General features: G+C 37.5%; 2 protein-coding genes across 2 annotated transcripts in view; both read right to left on the reverse strand.

Moving 5' to 3' along the window:
• LOC100366335 (beta-1,3-galactosyltransferase 1-like) overlaps positions 1–18,595 on the reverse strand; it is a 414,782-nt gene that overhangs the window by 116,141 nt on the left and 280,046 nt on the right. The window lies entirely within an intron of this gene.
• On the reverse strand, positions 970–18,538 carry LOC146745913 (uncharacterized). The gene is made up of 2 exons (XM_085499647.1): positions 18,435–18,538; positions 970–3,845 (listed from the first exon to the last, which is right to left on the reverse strand). Exon 2 carries the CDS (start codon positions 3,837–3,839, stop codon positions 2,835–2,837), a length of 1,005 nt encoding a protein of 334 aa, XP_085355773.1. The 5' UTR covers positions 3,840–3,845; positions 18,435–18,538; the 3' UTR covers positions 970–2,834.

Below are 18,595 nucleotides of genomic sequence, written 5' to 3' on the forward strand. Positions count from 1 at the left end.
AGTTGTCATCGAATCAAGCCAGGTGACACATTTTGTAAAGCGACAATTTGCACAGTTTCGTTTGTGGTAATGTGCGTTCTTTCAGTCTTGTTTAGTCTGCAAAATACTTTGTCCTATCAAATTTCTAAATAGACATCTCAAGATAGACATATTTATTAACGGTTTCAGTAAACCCGCTTACGTCATAGCAATGAACATAGAAAGTTCTGAAAAGTAATGGTACTGAATTCCTCTGGAATTAATAGGAGGCTGACTTATTACGCTTTGCCAGAGTTCAACACCCGACACAAAGGGCAGTAACAGTAACTTCGGTTCAGTTGTCTGCAATGAAAAGTCGAACAGCGAGTGTCCGAATATCATGCAAACAATCTAATGTACATGTACTAATACCCTTATCGAAGATGACGCGGTGAGACGACCCACCGCCTTTTAACATATCAAAAATAACGTTTCCTCCTTGTTCAAATCGAACGTCTTCATGACATGACGTAATGTTTATTGACGTCACAAAACGCGGGTTTCTGCATCACGTGATATATTCGTCCGAGTATGTAATCAAATCGAGGACGTATCCGCCATATTATACGTCCACGTTCATGCCGACTGATTACAATTTGCAACTGCATCCGGGTCACGAGAGAGCCTTGCTTTCGCTCTTCGATTAGTGTTTTATTTTGTCCTGTCACACTGTTCACTGTTCTCCTGGTGTATTATGACTGTAGTATTCGGAACAGTGTCGTTATAACGGAAGAACTCTATTTAAGAAGAAGATGCAAACGAATTTCGTGGCTCTCTCCCTTTCAACGAGATCTCGCGGCCATGTTTGGCCACCGAGTTTGTGTACATTGATGTTCGTTTGTTTATTGTACTACATATTCATGCATTCTAAAACATGCATGACTACTTGGTAGAATTCAGGATTGCTCGAGCCCTAAATGGTGTCGATAATGAAGTTGTATACAGTTTGGATGGCAGTTCACAAGCAGAATTTATTCACAAAACAACATGGAAGAAAATAAACTACACTCATATAATGTCGAGGATTAACTATGCATGCATAAATTATACAACTCGTATAGTATCGTTTGTCTTTCGTGCGAGGTTTTGACTTGTGTGCATAAAAATACGCGCTTTTCCCGCGTTTATTCGTATTAGGTATTACAAGGTGTCCGGAGTATCTATGAACAAGATATAGCGTAAATATAGGTAGTATAAACTTTGAAAAGTAATAAGGTATATTAATGACTTGTTATAAAGAACAAAAGTTCAAATCGTGGAAATATTGTCGTTTAACCTAACTTAAGGCCAGACTTGTTTTATTCCTTGTTTCTCGAGTTTTTATAAGGCAATTTTTGGGGGGAGGGCGGAAATAAAATTAATTCTTTTTTTCCATTAGATTCGTGTGATTCTCAAAGAATTGTAAGTGAGATCATTGGTCGGAAAGAATAAATGAAATAAAATGTTATTCCATGTATAACCTTGTTTCTCATCTGCGCGAGACTTCGGTACTTTGATCATGCAACTTGGGTTTGTTATGCGGCGGGCGGACAAAAATGAAGATAAAAATAATTTTTTTTTTAGCAATTTTTGCACTTACAAATCGGTGGCCACGAGAAATTACGCTGAAATAAAATTTTAATTTTATTTCATTTTCGGCTCCTGCTCATTCGGCGGGTTCGCGAAACAAGGGATAATGAAAGTCTGGCCTTAAAATTGTCTGCTACCAACCAATTGATACAGCATGATATCAGAACGTTACACCTAAGCATGTTATTTGACTGACCTCATTTTGACTTCCACGTGTTTACTGATTCATTACATATCTGCCATACCTACCTACAGTGACTTTCGTTTCACACATTATTATATCTCACTTCGTTATATGTATTCGTATATATTTCATAAAACTTTCCTACACACATGAAAGAGCGAAAAATCGAAGTCGATGTGAGTGCATAAAATGGAGCCAAATAAAAAGGTAGTAATATTTACATGCAAGTAGACGGACACATGCACTTGAAAAGAACTTTGAATCTCTTATCGTACGTAATCGAAGGTAACGCCTTCTCGTTATCTAATGTTGACACATATTTTTAAGGTATCTGAAATAATGTGGCAGCTAATGGGTCTCCGCAATAGACCATTTTCCGTTCACTGCGAGAATCGCGCGTTATGCGTGAAATCGAACGTAAAAACAGGACAAACAAAGGTCATAGCGTCGTAGTGGCGTCAAACAACGCGTGGGATTCGACAAACTCGAAAATATTTTGGGGGCATTTCCATGCCTAATAATGTGCTGTACACATTTGATGATAGACAATTTCGATTAAGTGAGGGTATTCAAAAGCAATATTCCTCTGTCGAAGATCGGCCAGTCGATATGATCTATGAAATAATGAAATTCCAGTTCAAAATCAAATCGTTCGATTTTTGCGGTAGACGTTCGACGCGCGTCTCTTATGCATCTCGCGAGATCTCGCAGTTGAACGGAAAATCACCAATTCAACAAATGCCTGTACATGCCTGTACAACATTTGCAAACACTTTGTTAATAAATTATCACAGGGAATGTTTTTTGACACGGTGTTTCATCATTTCCTGACATTGGAAGGGCCTTGAGGATGTGAAGTAGGAAATAGCGAGAAAGGTTGTGGACTTGGGGATGCATAGACGATATAGTTCGGTCGTGTTTTGTTTGATAGGAAAATATCTGCGAAATAATTGACACCCCCCCCCCCAGGCTACAGTTTCAACAATTATTCCTGCGAATCAGATCCGACAACACACGCAATAGACAAATAACAAGTTTTCTGCTTTGTAAATCTCTTCTTTTTTTAGAAGAAAACACTGCTTCGTCTTTTCAAAAGCGGTTTGTGGTGGAAATCCAATGGCAGAGATGCAATGGTACTGTTTCGTCTTGGTTCCATTTGGGCTAGGGATGGCAGACTGTCCACCTCGTCTTCTTGCAGTCGGTCCTGCTCGTCTTCTTTGGCATACACCTTGATGCAGTTATTGCCGGTATCAGCCACCGCGATTTCGATCGGTTCATACGTGGCAACGACGATGCCGTGTGGAGATTTCATTCCATCTTTCGGCAGATCGACGCGGCTGAGAAACTCACCTTTCTGATCAAACATCTGAATCATGTGGTTACTGGTAACGAATATGTTATTTTTCTTGTCTACAGCCACCCCTCTGGGATTAATCAATTGACCTTCTCTCGTGCCGAACTTCCCAAATTGGAAAAGGAACTCGCCCTCTAGAGTGTAGACTTTCACTGCATTATTGAGCGCATCGGCTACAATTACTTGATCTTTCTTATTAATTGCAATGAACCATGGTACAAGTAGTTCACCTTGACCTTTACCCACAGAGCCGATGGTCCGAACGTGTTCCCCACTGAATGTAAACACTTTAATATTAGAATCGCCGGAGTCTGCAACGTATAACAGTTTGTGTTTGGACGCAATTCCGAGTGGAGCCACCAAAAGTCCCATGCCGATTTCTCTCAGCACCTGACTGCCTTTCGTGCACACTAAAACCGTCTTCTTTTTGTGATCGCTGATTGCGATGACGTCTTCCTCGAGAACTGCCATGTCGATGGGATCTTCTGATACTGTGATTTTGTTGACGTATCGTCCATGCAGAGTGAACACCTTGACCAGACCGTTGTTACGATCAGCGACCAGTATGTCTCCCGTTGGACCCACTTTAACGCCGTGTGGTCTTGACATGCTACGACCTTTGAATGTCGACCATAGTTGGAAATTCTCAATTTCTTCGTAATCATCGTCATCGTCTTCTACAGTCGCTGTACAAATATCCCCGTTATGGTTCATGGTGATCTGCGAAAATACAAATTGAAAATGAAATGAAAACTTAAAAAGAACATTGATGTACATGGCTGCCGTGTAAACTTTGTTTTTGTTGTCTTAAAAATAAAAAAAATTAAACAAAAAAATCAGCAAAGTTTGTCTAACGCCAAACAACAGAACTTACGAATAAGTCGTGCAACAGGGCAAGCATTGTAGAAGGCATTGAAACAATAACTACGTCCTTTATTATTCACAGTATTGTACATCTCTGAAAAACACGTTTTGTATTTGATTGATGTCTACAGACAAAATCACGGGCGATATGTATAAACAATGTATTATTTAGCTCAATGCACACTTTCTAATAACCTAATCATACTAGTTTGAGACGAACAATTAAAACAAATTATTTTGACATGACTAAATAACTCTAGAATGAAAACTTTCGAAAACCAAAAACAAGTTATCATTCTCGACGGGATTTTGTTGAGGTAGCAGCTACGAAAGGATGGAAGTGGTTTTCTATTACACATATTTAGGTATTTTGTTTTCAAATAGGCAAGAAGAACACTAGCGCAGTAGGCGCAGAAATCCGTTTATAATAATTGTAGAGCGACGTACTTTTGCAATTTGTTATTAAATGTGTTCCTTATACTTACACATGGCGCTGGGGTGTGGGGTTTCGAAAGCATTTTTTGGCATACTGTGTTTTCCTATCTAACAATTCTCCAATGGGTGGGGGGTCGTTTTAGAGAGTGTACTATACAAACAAAGATTGATATCAAAGAAAATGTTACAATATGCTTTTAAATATTGGAAACTCTGGTTTGAGTACAATCTATGTGACGTGTGGGAAAAGAAGGAAATTTTTGGCAACTTTTGCTATAAACATTAAGAATATCTTTGTAAAATTATCTAGTGGATTACATGAGAAAGATATATAGATGGCATAGTAAGATTTTTGGGTTCACTAATAAAAATGTGAGAAATGGAGATAGAAAATGCACAGAGACAGTCACAATTACGACAAAAATACCCCCTCCTTTAAATTGGATAGCGAAAGCCAAAGAAATACAGTTATATGCTCGAAAGAAACTTCTAGCGTGAGGCCGTCTTAACACATCTCAACAACACATTTTCGTGGCCGTGTAGTACTCGTGTTAAAGTTGGGAATCGGTCGCGTGCATTGATAAGATGGGACTTGGAACCGAACGCGCAATTTACTGGATGAATAATTTCACTGGATTACCTTCAGACTTATAATATTTACAAAAATACCACAAAAACAAATTGTCCAGTCACTAAACGAGCTTTGTTTTGGTATTTTAGGAGATGACCACCAGTCAGTGACGGGAATAGCCAGTAATTTGTCTGATATAAATAATAAAACACGGTATTATTATTGCGTAGGTTTTGCTTGGTACAATAAATTTCCAGTTACGAAATAAGACCAGTGACCTTGTATGAACTTTTTTGGACAGAAGTGTCTCATGACGCGAATAGTTGACCTAGTTCACAATTCAAAGCATGCACGGTTAATTGCTTTGAGGCAGTATTGGATTTGGCTGTACTTGGTACACTGGCAATATATTATAATAACGCATTGCCTGTAAATAACAATAAACTACAGCCGTCTTCATGCTAATAATAGATAGGTGCAGGTTTGGGGACATATATTTAATATTTATGTTTAGGCACTATTTGGTACACACTGTTAAACATTCAGAGCTCCATCCCCAAGTTGAACATATTTAAAAAACGATTTAAGTAAATCAAAACATGAAGACATACATGAATGTTTTAAAATACGTATTATCTACCTTTTCGCTGTTCAGGATTTCAAATATAAATAGCTACCAGAGTATGTGTCTAATGGATTTAAATTGTTCACAATATGTGTCCTGTTTTTCGAGAAGAGAATTTCCATGTATTGTGTTTTGTTAAATACATTTATTTAATATTAATGTATGTTAATTACATTCAATGTTTAAATCACGTGGCTAACGACTTTTTTGCCATGTAGCCATAATGGATAAAAACATATCAAAGAAAATATTTGTTTCAAACATGATAGCTTTAAGTTTATATAATCTGTTTCAAAAGAAATTAGTCTTACTTCTTTTACGTCAAAGATTCTGTGTCCAATTTCCTGGGCGCATTGTTTCTGGCTTCCATTATTTGCTCATTAAACGGTGATGCCTATTTACCCCCCCCCCTCTGTAATCTGGATTCCAAACTGTCACAAATCCGGTTTGAACTCGTTTACACGTTGGTATCCAACAAATGATTAACGAGCGGTAATTACAGACAATCCGTACGACAGATGCCTTTGGGAATTAAAGGCGTTTTTTTTTAAGTTCCGATCACTCTGTCGCTGAAAGAGGTTTGACGGTTTCCATGCCAATGACGATTATGGACTATAATTAGATTATATCCTGCACTGTGTTGCCCACATGTAAAACATACACAAACTCTTTCACTTCAAAACTTTATTAGTGACAAATGTACTGCATTATTAGAGACACATTACCATTCTCGTTATATACGAAATGGCGGGGTTTCGAAAACTTTCGCAAACACTCTTATCTAGTAGTCACACGGAAGGCGTGGAATTTAGAATCTGATATAAAAATCTATATCTTTTTTTTTGAACGATATGTTTTGTCTCAATGAAAAAAGTGATGTTGTTTGCAGAAACACACACTTAATGAAGTCAGTTCCTCATTTAGATGAACACTAAAGACTTTCCAGCCGTTTTCGACAATGTGAAATTCTTTCGTTTTTATGCAGAAAAATACAGTATTTTTACCAAGTCAAATCATATTTATGAAAGTTCTTGTTCATACATGAGTTGTTGAACACACTCCATAATTTGTAATTTCATTCAGCTTCCTTCAGGCATAATTCAAGACAAAAAAATGCAAATATAGCAATAGAATACAATGGAAGAGAATACTAGCAAATTTTTTTTTTCTGTTTTTTTTATTGTGTAATCTGTAATTATGAAAATTATTTACGGATGCATAAGGAATACATTTCGTTATAAATTATTCTTGATATAAATACTTTTTTTTTGAGGGTTTTTTTTCTCCAAAAAACGAAAGGATTTCACAATGTCGAAGATGGAAAGTCTTTATCTTGGTGTTGAAGACATTTCTTAAATATATTGATGGGGGTTACTGACAAGGGCACTGAGCTTCCACGGTCAGCCTCGTAATATCGTATGTATGTATCCTCGCATTCTTTGTAAGAAAAACAGTTGTTCGACAACTGCGTCATATTAAAATCTCAAGCAAATTTGCGATGACCACGTTTTGAGATAAGCTGAAAATAACATCCTGCATATTTCATTTTATTCGGTTTTTTTGTTTGTTTGAAAATTTCTGGTTGAAATTTCTGGTTTAAAATTATTTCTTCTACAAATTGCGACTCAACTTACTACTCTGAAGTTGTTATCACCTATTTATTGTTTGATATGTGTACATGGTAGACGTGGAAATGGAAATGTTTTGACATCGTGTTGTGGCTATTTGGGTCATGGTAAATTTGTCAAATTAGGTATAACATAAGGACCACTCACACTGGAGATGCACTTGGATGAATATATTGTCAAATCTCCGGTGAATTACGTATACGTGGCGATAACATTAGATCTACTTCTTAAAAAAAACGTGTGAACAAACTGCAGTAATTACATCATGTAATCTACAAGCCGGAATCTTCCGTATCGGATTATTAAAATGTTCCTTGTCAATAACGATGTGAATAACATAATTTATTACGACACGTGGTAGAGCAATCAACACGCCTAAGTCGTAGTTATAACTGAATTAAATATGTGACACAGAATTCTGATGCATGCGATTCATTTCAGGACACGTAAGACATTCAAATATATTAACCAATTAAAATATGGGCGTGGCGGGTAGAAACACGTACACATACTTGAACCATGTTAAAACACGTGTCACATCTCCGTTATTGTCGACGGATGTACATATCTTTCTCTTTTCTACACGTGTTTAACATATCTTATCGTATTGCAGACGTCTAGTGTATTGATGTGTAGCAAATACCTCGACCGAGTAATAGTGTATCAAACACTAGGATAAGTTGTCGCGGCTGTTAATGTGACATACAACTTTGTGTATGGGCATACCAATCATGACCAAAAAGTGGAGCATGCACCAAAATAAGATTTTATTTGTTTTTTGGTTGATTAATCAGGAGTGCTACTTGAATATATATCGACACCTAATGGATCTAGAGAACAACGCATCTCATGGGCGAAGCAATTATGCCCGTGTTGTTTTCGTTTAATTCAAAAGTACATCCCGTATTTTACAATTCAAAAATAGAATTGACGACGTTTAAATAGGGGTACGAATGAATAATTTAATGTATGAAAAATGAGACCATAATACACTCCTTTAAAACGTCTAATTGATTGGAATGGCGTTAATACGAAAAGTGTGTCCCAACAAGACACAGTATCTACAGTTTACTTTGTCGAGCACGCATTAATCATAAAGCATTCGCTTGTGATATTGATGTAACACATTTGATTTGCGATGAGATCTTAAATGAACATTTCTTTCTGCTTTAAAATAGTCATTCGGCTACTCACTAGATATATATTAAAATAATACATATACAACCTATAACTGCGTCATTTCTGTCGTGTTGTTATATAAGTGAGTTATTTAGTATTGGATTTAGAGTAGAAAATGTAGTCTTTCATAATTATTTTGAGTGGTCTATTTCAATGGAAGTAGATATTTGACCGAGCGTGTTCGGGACCTGTAGTATGGACTTGACACCGGTGGGGGCCAAAGATGAAATCGGTCATGGGATTGAAGTAAAAAACGAATTGTCCCGTACCTTTTGTAACATTGACGCAGACTGAATGATGAATTAACAACCGAGATTCAATCATTTTTTAGGGGATATGACTTAAGTAAAAATCGAATTTAGAAGTAGTTCTCAAAATAAAGTATAATGAGTTATTACACAAGTATGAAATTACTTAATTACAATGTTTAACACTATGATTTTGAGATTAGACACTTCGACTTCAGTCCACTGTGACGTAAGTGCTCCAATATTTTTGTCAAATCATTTGAGTTTACCATTTGTTGCGGTGATATATACAATATTCAGTTACACGTGTTCTGCATAAAATACTAAGCAGGAATGCAATTGAAACTATGGCTTACAATCGCCACCATGCTCCAAACAGAAAATATATAATTTCGCCGCTGTCAAATTATTACGATACATAATAGAAATCGGGAAAAAACAACAACAATATGCATTGACATGAACAACAAGTTATTAAACTTAGGGTGTTCCAAGTCGACATTCAATAAATAACATAACGTACAAACTTGTAGACAGACTGACTGTAGCTCGACAGTAATGTTTTATATACATCCCCCAAAACTGATCACAGGGTATGCGAACTCTTCACCCCATAGATATGGCATATTTACATAAAGATGGCAAGCAGCTGTTCCAAAATATGCTCCCTAGTCTCTTATTTGAAGACATCTTATCTTTATTCATTGGCGTTAATATGTTCGTTATGGGGGTTTGACCCAGGGAATTCAAGGCAGCTTAGGGACACCATTATTTACTGTTAACGTGCTGTACTCATGAGATGTTATCCGTTATTTGTTTCGCGATCTTCCGGTGAAATAATTCATTAAAATATCGACACTTTCGATTTAGTTTTTTGCGCGAATTATTTGTAAAATGTAAATAACCGCTGGTGTCACGTGATATTATCATCTGATGCTTTTCCACCAATCCGTACCACGTCAAACCCCCGCCCACGTGATGTTTGATTATTTATATCATCATAGTAAGATTCAAATTCTCAACATTGTACTCTTTACGTAAAACGGACTGTGTCAGGTGGAAGCCGGGACATCAATTTCCACATTTTCCTCATTTTTTCACATCCATTGATATCGGTATTGTGGCAATTCAGCCTAGAGTGCGCATTGCCTGAAACTCTAATTCACCATTTTTGACGGCAATCAGTTTTGGAAAGAGAACTTAATAGTTGAGCATTATCACAATATTATATGATACCATTCGCTCATTGACGCTGCAGGTCGGCGTCTTCTACACCGATCTGACGCATATCGCGCTAGGTGTGCCGGGAGTTTGATCGAAATTTAGAACGTTTCAAAGTCAATCATTGATTGTCACGTATTTTACGGATATATTAAATCATTTCAGGAACCTGTTTACTAAATAATGATAATTGAAACTTAGAAAACTTGTAAGAACAAACTGGGCCCAAATTGCACAGGCAGGAGTTCCACGCGTGATTGTATCGCGTTAAAGGTTGTGCTATTTTCGAACTAGTTGAAACCGGAAATTACGCGTGTATTTTCGAACGCCAAACCCAAATTTGATTATCGTTATCGTGTGTTAATTTCTGTTGTTTGAAAGATTGAATCATTTATGACATTAATATTTCACTCACTAAACAATATTTCACTAAAATACGCGATTAAAAAGCAACTTAAATTGGAAAAAAGTTTATCAAGTTCCGTGTATAAACACTAGTGTAAAGTGGCTGCGGAGCGCTATTTTAGACAAAATCGGCTAGTAAGGCGTCATACGACACTACAATCTCCTTCCCATAGGCCTTTGCGCTTTACGCAATAGTGCCTCTGCCACAGGTAGCCTTCAATTTTGTGGTCAAATCACCTCACTACGCACGGCCATTTTTCCGCAGTTGTTTCATTTGAAACCGAACTACAAAAAGTGGAAAAAAACGTATGTGACATTCGAACTATTCATTAATGTCAGACTTCAGTAAAAACGTAAATACGAACCATTTTATCGCGAACTATATTTTGCAAGGTAATGTTATAGTAGTGAAACGGCGCACGTGATACACTAAAACTTGGAGGAAAAAACGTTCTGTTAACGAGTATAGTTGGGAAAGAAACATTAAATACTAATTTCACTGAAAAGGGTTTCCTAACATTTCCGTTCATCTTGTATTCTGCTGAATATTTCAATACTATTTCTGGCTTGAACGGGTTCGATTTTCCGCGTCTAACTGCCATGGAACACAAAGGTTCTTGTCAATTTATAAAGTTATTTATTTATTGTACAATCTAATGCTTTCTCATCTAGGAAAGGATTGTACGTTTCTAACGCAAGTCATGTATATTTTAATCTAATTAACTGAACATTTTATTCAAAGTCGGGGCGTGAAACGTCTTATTAAAGTGACTAAAGTAACCAAGTGACTTACGCATAACTTTGTTAACCGACAGAGTCTGGTAGTTCGAACATATTCGAATATGCAAATGAGTTCTATGCAAAGCTGCTTTGTGCAGTGATGATAAGTAACGCGTATCGAACTGTGCGGAGTTCGGTCTGTGCTGGGACAGCGCTTCCTGTGACGACACAACGACCATTCGCTGCTTTTTATTGAAACTCAGCGTTCTGATTGGTCGATCGGTATCACGTGATTTAGTTCAATTTGCCAACATACAAACAAAAATTTTTGTGACTCAGCCACGTTAAATATTTCCCAACAATTATACGGATAGGTTAAACAACAAATCTGTTATCCATGATTTCTTTAACGATAAAAAATGGTTATTTTCATTTAGAAATATACATATTAGCGTATTCCCACATGGTCGTTTATTCGTGAACGTTCTACGCGTAATACTAAAGACGTAAAAGACGACACACTGCCCACTGCTGCTCAAATATTGGATTGGGCGCTGCGTCTTGCCCATTATTGTGCACATTTCCGTTCTTGCCCTGGTGTTTAAACAATGATGAAACATTCGCAGTGCCATATTGGATAAGGAGTTTACGGCAACATAAATCACCACCATCATCATTAAATAAATATAGTTAAATTCGGGTACATTTTCTTTAAAAAGAGTTTATTTACGAAAAGTAGTTTACATTATCGTGAGTTCATAAAATGAACACGCAATTACGGGCAGCACGTCCTCCGTTGTTTCACATAGAACCCTTCTCCTCTTCAGCCTTTAAGGTTCTCACTTGAATATTTGATAGGATAACTAAGGATTAAGGTACACTTCTTTCCCTTCCTTATCTTCCATGCTCTTTTGCACAGTAACATCTAAAGCGGGAGTCGTGTTTACTAAAATAAACAGAATGTTGGCAATTTGCCACCGAACATACCCTCACATAATAGTGTTCGGGGATGCTTTCTAAACCCTAAATCAGGACAATAAAGATCCTCAACAACAGCGTACACACATATTTCCTCCAACATAGTTCACTGGGTTCAAAGGTCAAGCTAGACGTTACAGCAAACACGTAAAAGCGCAACGTTGTCATCTGGCCGGTCAAATAGGGTTCAATGCACATAAGCTTTTTTAGAAACTTTTCCGAAACTATTAGCGGCAAATTCCACCAATAAGTCACGCAAACATAAACAATCGTTTGAGTGATGGTAACGACGTATTTGTTTTTGCCAAAAAATCAACCTGGTCGTCAATTAGAATACTTTTAATGATTTAAACTTCCATACCAGTATTCCAGTCAACGAGTAAAGTTCGAAGCTTGTCTGGACACATGTTTTCTCCGTGATAGCAAATAAAAGTTTCCGCTTAATTCAATGACGCGAATTGATTGTAAATAAAATAGTGCATCATATGAAGTAAAAGTTTCCGATTAATTCAACGACGCGGATTGATTGTAAATAAAATAGTGCATGCTATGAAATACAAGTAAGTAATTGAATTTATTTCAACTTTTACTATTGTATCTTGACTCTATTCGAGATGCAAGTTCATAATGCACGAGTACGAAAATATCAATTTGAAAGTTTGCGTTTTCAACAGAGGAATGTAAATGCGTTTTCAACAAAGGAATGTAAACGGTTTGCGAATTAATTTTGTCCCCGTATGTAATCGTTGCCACCTGTAAATATACACAAAGTGTAAATGGGTGTTACAGCTGTCCCAGGGTGGAGGATAAACAAACATATTATTGACTATCGATCTTAATACAATATCTAAGCCATGATCTCGTTCACCGCTGTAGAGCCCCCGCTATGTCGGGCAATATTCAGCAAATATTAACTGGTCATTGGGGCAATAGCATACGTCTATTTCCCGGTGGATTTGTATTCGCCGTAAACTGATCTAAATAGACTGAATCACGATAATTACTAAACACTACTTGTAATAACTACTAAACAGTGGTAAACACAAATCATTCATACAAACAATAGTAGTTGCCCGTAGTCTGTATTTCAGAGTAGACGTTGCGTAGACACCTGTAATGACGGGGGACGCAACATTCGGTTTCACAATGTAGTTAAAAGGGGGAGTCGTCACTTGCACATGCGCCAGATGGCCATAACGTGTCATTATTCACAAACAAGTGTCTACCCATGTGCCTTTGCATTTTTAGCGCGTGTTGTAATCTTCGCTTGGTACTCAATTCCCGCGCGTGCGCAGATGACGACCCTGCCGCTTTAAAGCCAAGGATTTTTTTCAATGAATATGATAATATTCTTAGTCCACTGTGAATCATTGTCAGATACTAGATCAGCCAATACTCTGCCACAGGTGGAAATTGTGGAATGTGTTGTAAATAGAGATATCAGCACATACGCATGCGCAGTGACAAATAGTCTGATGATAATTCTCAATATGACGTTAATTTGGGAATAGTTCATCATGTGTGGGTAGTAGCGTAAATTTATATAACCCCATGTGACTACGTATTAACCAATAAAGGCGCATGATTAAAGCGGGAGGATCGTCACCTGCGCACGCGCGGCAATTGAGTCCCAAGCGACGATAACAACACACGCTAAAAACGCAAAGGCTCATGGGTAGACGCTTGTTTGTAAACGATGACACGCTATGGCCTTTTGACGCATGCGCAGGTGACGCCCCCGCCCCCTGCATTAAAAGAAAATTGTAGGCATGGGAAGCGAAATGCATATGACTGGTGCATTGGCGTGAAAAATACAGAACGGCACATTTTAGGATAAATAGCATTAAATATTGTTCGGCAGGGTGGAATTTTACACGCGTTGAATACGTAGCATGGGACCCATACCGAACACGACGTAGCACCACGGCTGAGACGTTATCGCTGTGGCGCAACGTTTCGACTTTATAGCTGGCGTTTTTCGACTTCATGTATATCTCACCAGATCTGATGAGTCGTCGTACAGTGACAGTTTTTGTTCTGATACAAAGTTTAATTGCTTATTTCGTGGATTCTCAGGAAAACGATGTCATTAAATTATACGATATGATCTAACGAGCTTCCCGTTAATATGTGGATTCCCTCACGTCCAGCACTACCACCACTTTATGGACGAAGGAAATAGGTTAATATAAACAGTTTTCGTATCAATCTGTGACAACTTTTGCGAAGCTAATTGAAAAATGCAAAAACAAATGTTTTTGAACATATGTGACAATGCCATATACAAAGAAAAGCGTAGTAAACATTAAACTTCCACACGAAACGCGTTTTTTGTAGTTAAACAATAAACTCTCACCTCGTGTGGTGTTGAAAGCAAATGACGCAATCTCAAATTCACATAACTCTTACATTTCACCACTGTGAGTTCTACATCTCTTGGGAAGTAAACAATTAATCAGTAAGGAATGTGAACGGGCTACCAATCACAGCAACGGCACTCGTCTGTTCGTTGCGCATGTCGGGCGTCGTCAGTTAAATGAAAAGCGATAGACGCGCTCAGTTGTATGATCGATAAGTTGGTCATGCGACTTTCATTCTTTTCTGATATGAAGTGAAAATAACACCAGTCCTTATTCTCTGCTAACCTCGTAAATAGTATGTGAAAATTAGTACACAACGCAATTTGATAAAATTACCGATCGTGAACGGAATAGTGCAATTTGCGGTTAGAAAACGTGTTTTATTGAATGTAAAATACCCGTTATAAGTTATTTCGACGATTAAATAAAAGACATTGACTGAAAATTTACAGCGATATAGCTTAGATGCACTTTTTATGTTTTATTTTATTTTACATGCATTACTATACTAATAGAATATGACATAATCCACGGGAACATTAATAAAGGACATACCACTATATTGCACTGTAATCAGATGGTTTCATACTGATGGGACTGCAATAAACCTTAAACGCAATTGGTCGTCGAGATCTCGTTCTGTCATGGCGTCTACTGTTCCACTCAACTATGTAACTTTGATATTGGATGCGATGGTGGGGGGGGGAGGGGATTGGGGGTTGGAACAGGGAACAAAGGCAAGTCTCGTGGCTTTGTCGTTTCTAACGAGATCTCGACGGCCATATGCGTTTAATGTATATTGTATTCAACAGATTTACCATCATGAATTCCTCGAATATGTATAACCTCGTTTGACTGGACTGTTATTAGGTTTAGTTGGCTTACGATACATGTATCACACTGAATTTTGTTCAACTGAAACTGAAAAGTGGAAATGTACATGGACTGTATTTGATAAAGCTTGGTTTGAATACTGCTTTTAATGCTATGACGAAATATAGAATTCCAACACTCCAAAGCGGGATACGGTGAGTAAACATCGTTACGTTATTCACCACTGACACTGACTCATGACACTACAATTGATATCCACAGTGCATCTGCTCATTTGGTCAATTTAGAAAAGAATAAAAAAACAGGGAATGTTCGTTTTTTTAAAAATTTAAGTTCAATGTATTGATACCGGATGTTAAGTGACATTCAAGAAGGCGTCGTCATCAGTGTGGGCGCACGTCAACACTGTTATAGCTGGATCCAATTTAATATGGCTCCAAAATAGAGACCGGAACAAATAAATCGGTCGTAACTATTACTAAATTGGATTACAGTAAATGCGTTTCCTACCGAGTTCCTATAAATATCCAGTCTATTTGTAACCAGTGCAGACATGCATATGGCAAGGGTATAGACAGTGGCGACAGACAGGAATCAAACGTGCCATCACTAATAGTTATGGCCCATATATTTAACGATGTCAAGTTGAGTGTCGTTTCCTATTCGTCATAACAGTGTCCGTGGCTGCTAAGTACGAAGCCATCTGCAAGTGTATGTCAGAGTCACGTGACCTAACGTAGTTGAAATTCATGCGTGGTGTGTTGTCAGGAAACAGTTAGAACGAGATTTATCGTACATATCGTATAGTATCTATTTAGGTTTTGCCACCACGCAAATCACCAATCTATTTTTCTCGTCCCGGTTATGTTTGCTATTCACTATCATAGCTGCGTCGCGGCGTGTCCCCTAACACACACATACGGATTTAAATAACAGCGAATATCATTGTGGGTCGCCAGCTGAAATATTTCGGAGGCAGGATAATTCAGACGAAGAGCACAATATTTCAAAAGAACGTGAAGGGTTGCTATGTATCCTAAAAATGTGATGCAACGAGCTCACAGCTAACAGTCACAATTTTATAGAACCTGCATTTGACAACGTCAAATAAACACTTCGTGGCTATTAGCGATGTTTACTAAAACACTAGCCAATAATATGTACAGATGATAGTCGTCATGCTTTACAACCTCTCGGAGTCAGAAGCGTAATATACCAGGCTCAGTAAAAATGCTCCCGTTAAAAAAGTGTAGACAATAAATGCACGCGTGATATAATGTGAGTTTTCATTGCTGATGTTTGGTTGGGGATATAAATCAAACACTGCGGTGCTTGAAATATATACTTGGCGTAACGACTTCGACCCTTGCGGGGTGGTATGCTCACTGTACGTGTGCCTTGTCACCACAGTGTGCCAGCGACTACGTTTTAACATAATCAAATTAATGTATTACATCATTTGTTATTCAACCCGAAATCAGTTGCGATCGGTGAAGGTCACGTGGGGTGATATTCCGTGACAGATTATCCAATGGCGAAATAATGTAAATTATGAGTGGAATACCAGGGGTTGATTGTCCAAGAGAATACACAGTCGGAATCTGCGATTTATGGGTCACCTGGTCAGACGTGCATTTTACATGTTATTTTGTGACAAACAGTAAACTGGCAAGCCAAATGATTGCTTTTAAATTTCCCGTTCTTATTGGTGCGTATTGATAACTTATATGTAGATCACCTCGGTAACAGAAGCGAAAAATGGATAATAGTTACTTTAATGTTAAAATAGTCACATTTTGCAGTTGTCAATTAATAATAAGAATAATAACATAATACATTTTAATAATGTTTTGTTTATCTAATATCTATGTTTTTTTGTGAAAGTATGTAGTATTCACTGATTTAAAACTTCAACTTCCATTGCGCATATTTTTTACGTTAATTTACTGGCCAACTGTAACGGGAAATATGTCATTCCACAACTGGTTCGTATTAACATAGCGCGAACATATTTAAGAAAATAACTCAAACTTGATTCATTTAACAATAGAAAATAGGTTAATTTGTAATTTGTAATTTGTTTTTGTTGATATTCATGAAGAAAGTAATGATCCAAACAAATGGACATGTACTTTGACTTAATAATGCGTACCAATAATGCAGAACACGTGCGCATTCGCGTAATAGGTAAAGAGCCCCAGTCACCGCGTCTCATCGCATTCGATATGTAGTTCCCAGGAGGCGTATGCAGCGCGTTTGACCGAAACTTTCGACGCACATTCTAAAAGCCCCGATGGCTACAATTTCGCGGGTCAACGCACTATCGCGAAAACCTAATACCAGTAAAGGGCTCGGCACGCGAGGAACTGTATCGTTCACCTCCTGGTGACGAAAAACACTATGAGCGATGCGTACTTGTCAGAATAATTGAAATATATGTCTCACTAACAAACGAAAGATAACAGACTGTGACATACAGTACATGCGTACATTCTGGTCGTACGGAAAACTATAGCATCGAAAGAAAAGTCCATCAAGACAGCATTTAGGGAATTCAAAGTGGTGAAATAAAATATCTTGATAAAAAACACGATATATTGGTGTTGTGAATACGCGATTAGCACACTTTATCTCTAAATACTTCATAGAACTATTTGTATTGAGTTTAACATCGTAAGACGCTCGGCGCTAAATTAGTGATATTTTCAAGAGAACTTTGCCGATTTGCCGAGAAAGCACGCTGATACACTTACCGAACAGCAATATATATACACATTATACATATTTATTTTAAATCAATTTTCACACAATTTTAAAATGTAAAAAACTCTGAAAATGCACGTCATCACCACATGAGAAGAAAATGATCGCCCTTAACGAACTTACTAGAAAGTCCACCAGAGGTACGCAAATTACAATTAAATTTCAAAACATAAGTATTATGATTGGGAAAGATCAACCCCGACAGAAAGCCTTTCAGCCGGATGCCTAAATAGGCTTAACCAAGAAAACAAAATGTACACATCGACGCAAAGTGTTTAAAACTTGTCAGTGTCTGATTTAAAAAGCACGTGGTTGAAGTTGAATTCTTTCAAAATTCCGATCTGAGCATCTCAGTTGATAATATACTTATGTGACAAAATCGTCACGTACGTAATGCTAGAAATAGAAAACATAAGAAATAGTCTAATATGACATTTTTCATTAAATGTACGCAAAAGATACACAGATTTATACATACCTATTTATTTGGGGAATCTGTTTCACGATGCTCAGTTACGGTAGTTGAAATCCCTGTAAAACTCTTTCTCGCAGTTGACCCGCAAATACGGATTCCGCAAATGTGAACAGAAACTAAAGCATGTTAAAGAGATTCCCATGCATCAACGCAGCGAACGCGTC

Source organism: Saccoglossus kowalevskii, chromosome 5 (genome assembly GCF_978046115.1).
Source record: "Saccoglossus kowalevskii chromosome 5, keSacKowa6.1, whole genome shotgun sequence".
In the NCBI taxonomy this organism is placed as follows: Eukaryota; Metazoa; Hemichordata; class Enteropneusta; family Harrimaniidae; genus Saccoglossus; species Saccoglossus kowalevskii.

Bases quoted from the DNA above. Each gene is read 5' to 3' on its own strand.
- LOC146745913 (XM_085499647.1), bottom strand. From the start codon at position 3,839: ATGAACCATAACGGGGATATTTGTACAGCGACTGTAGAAGACGATGAC.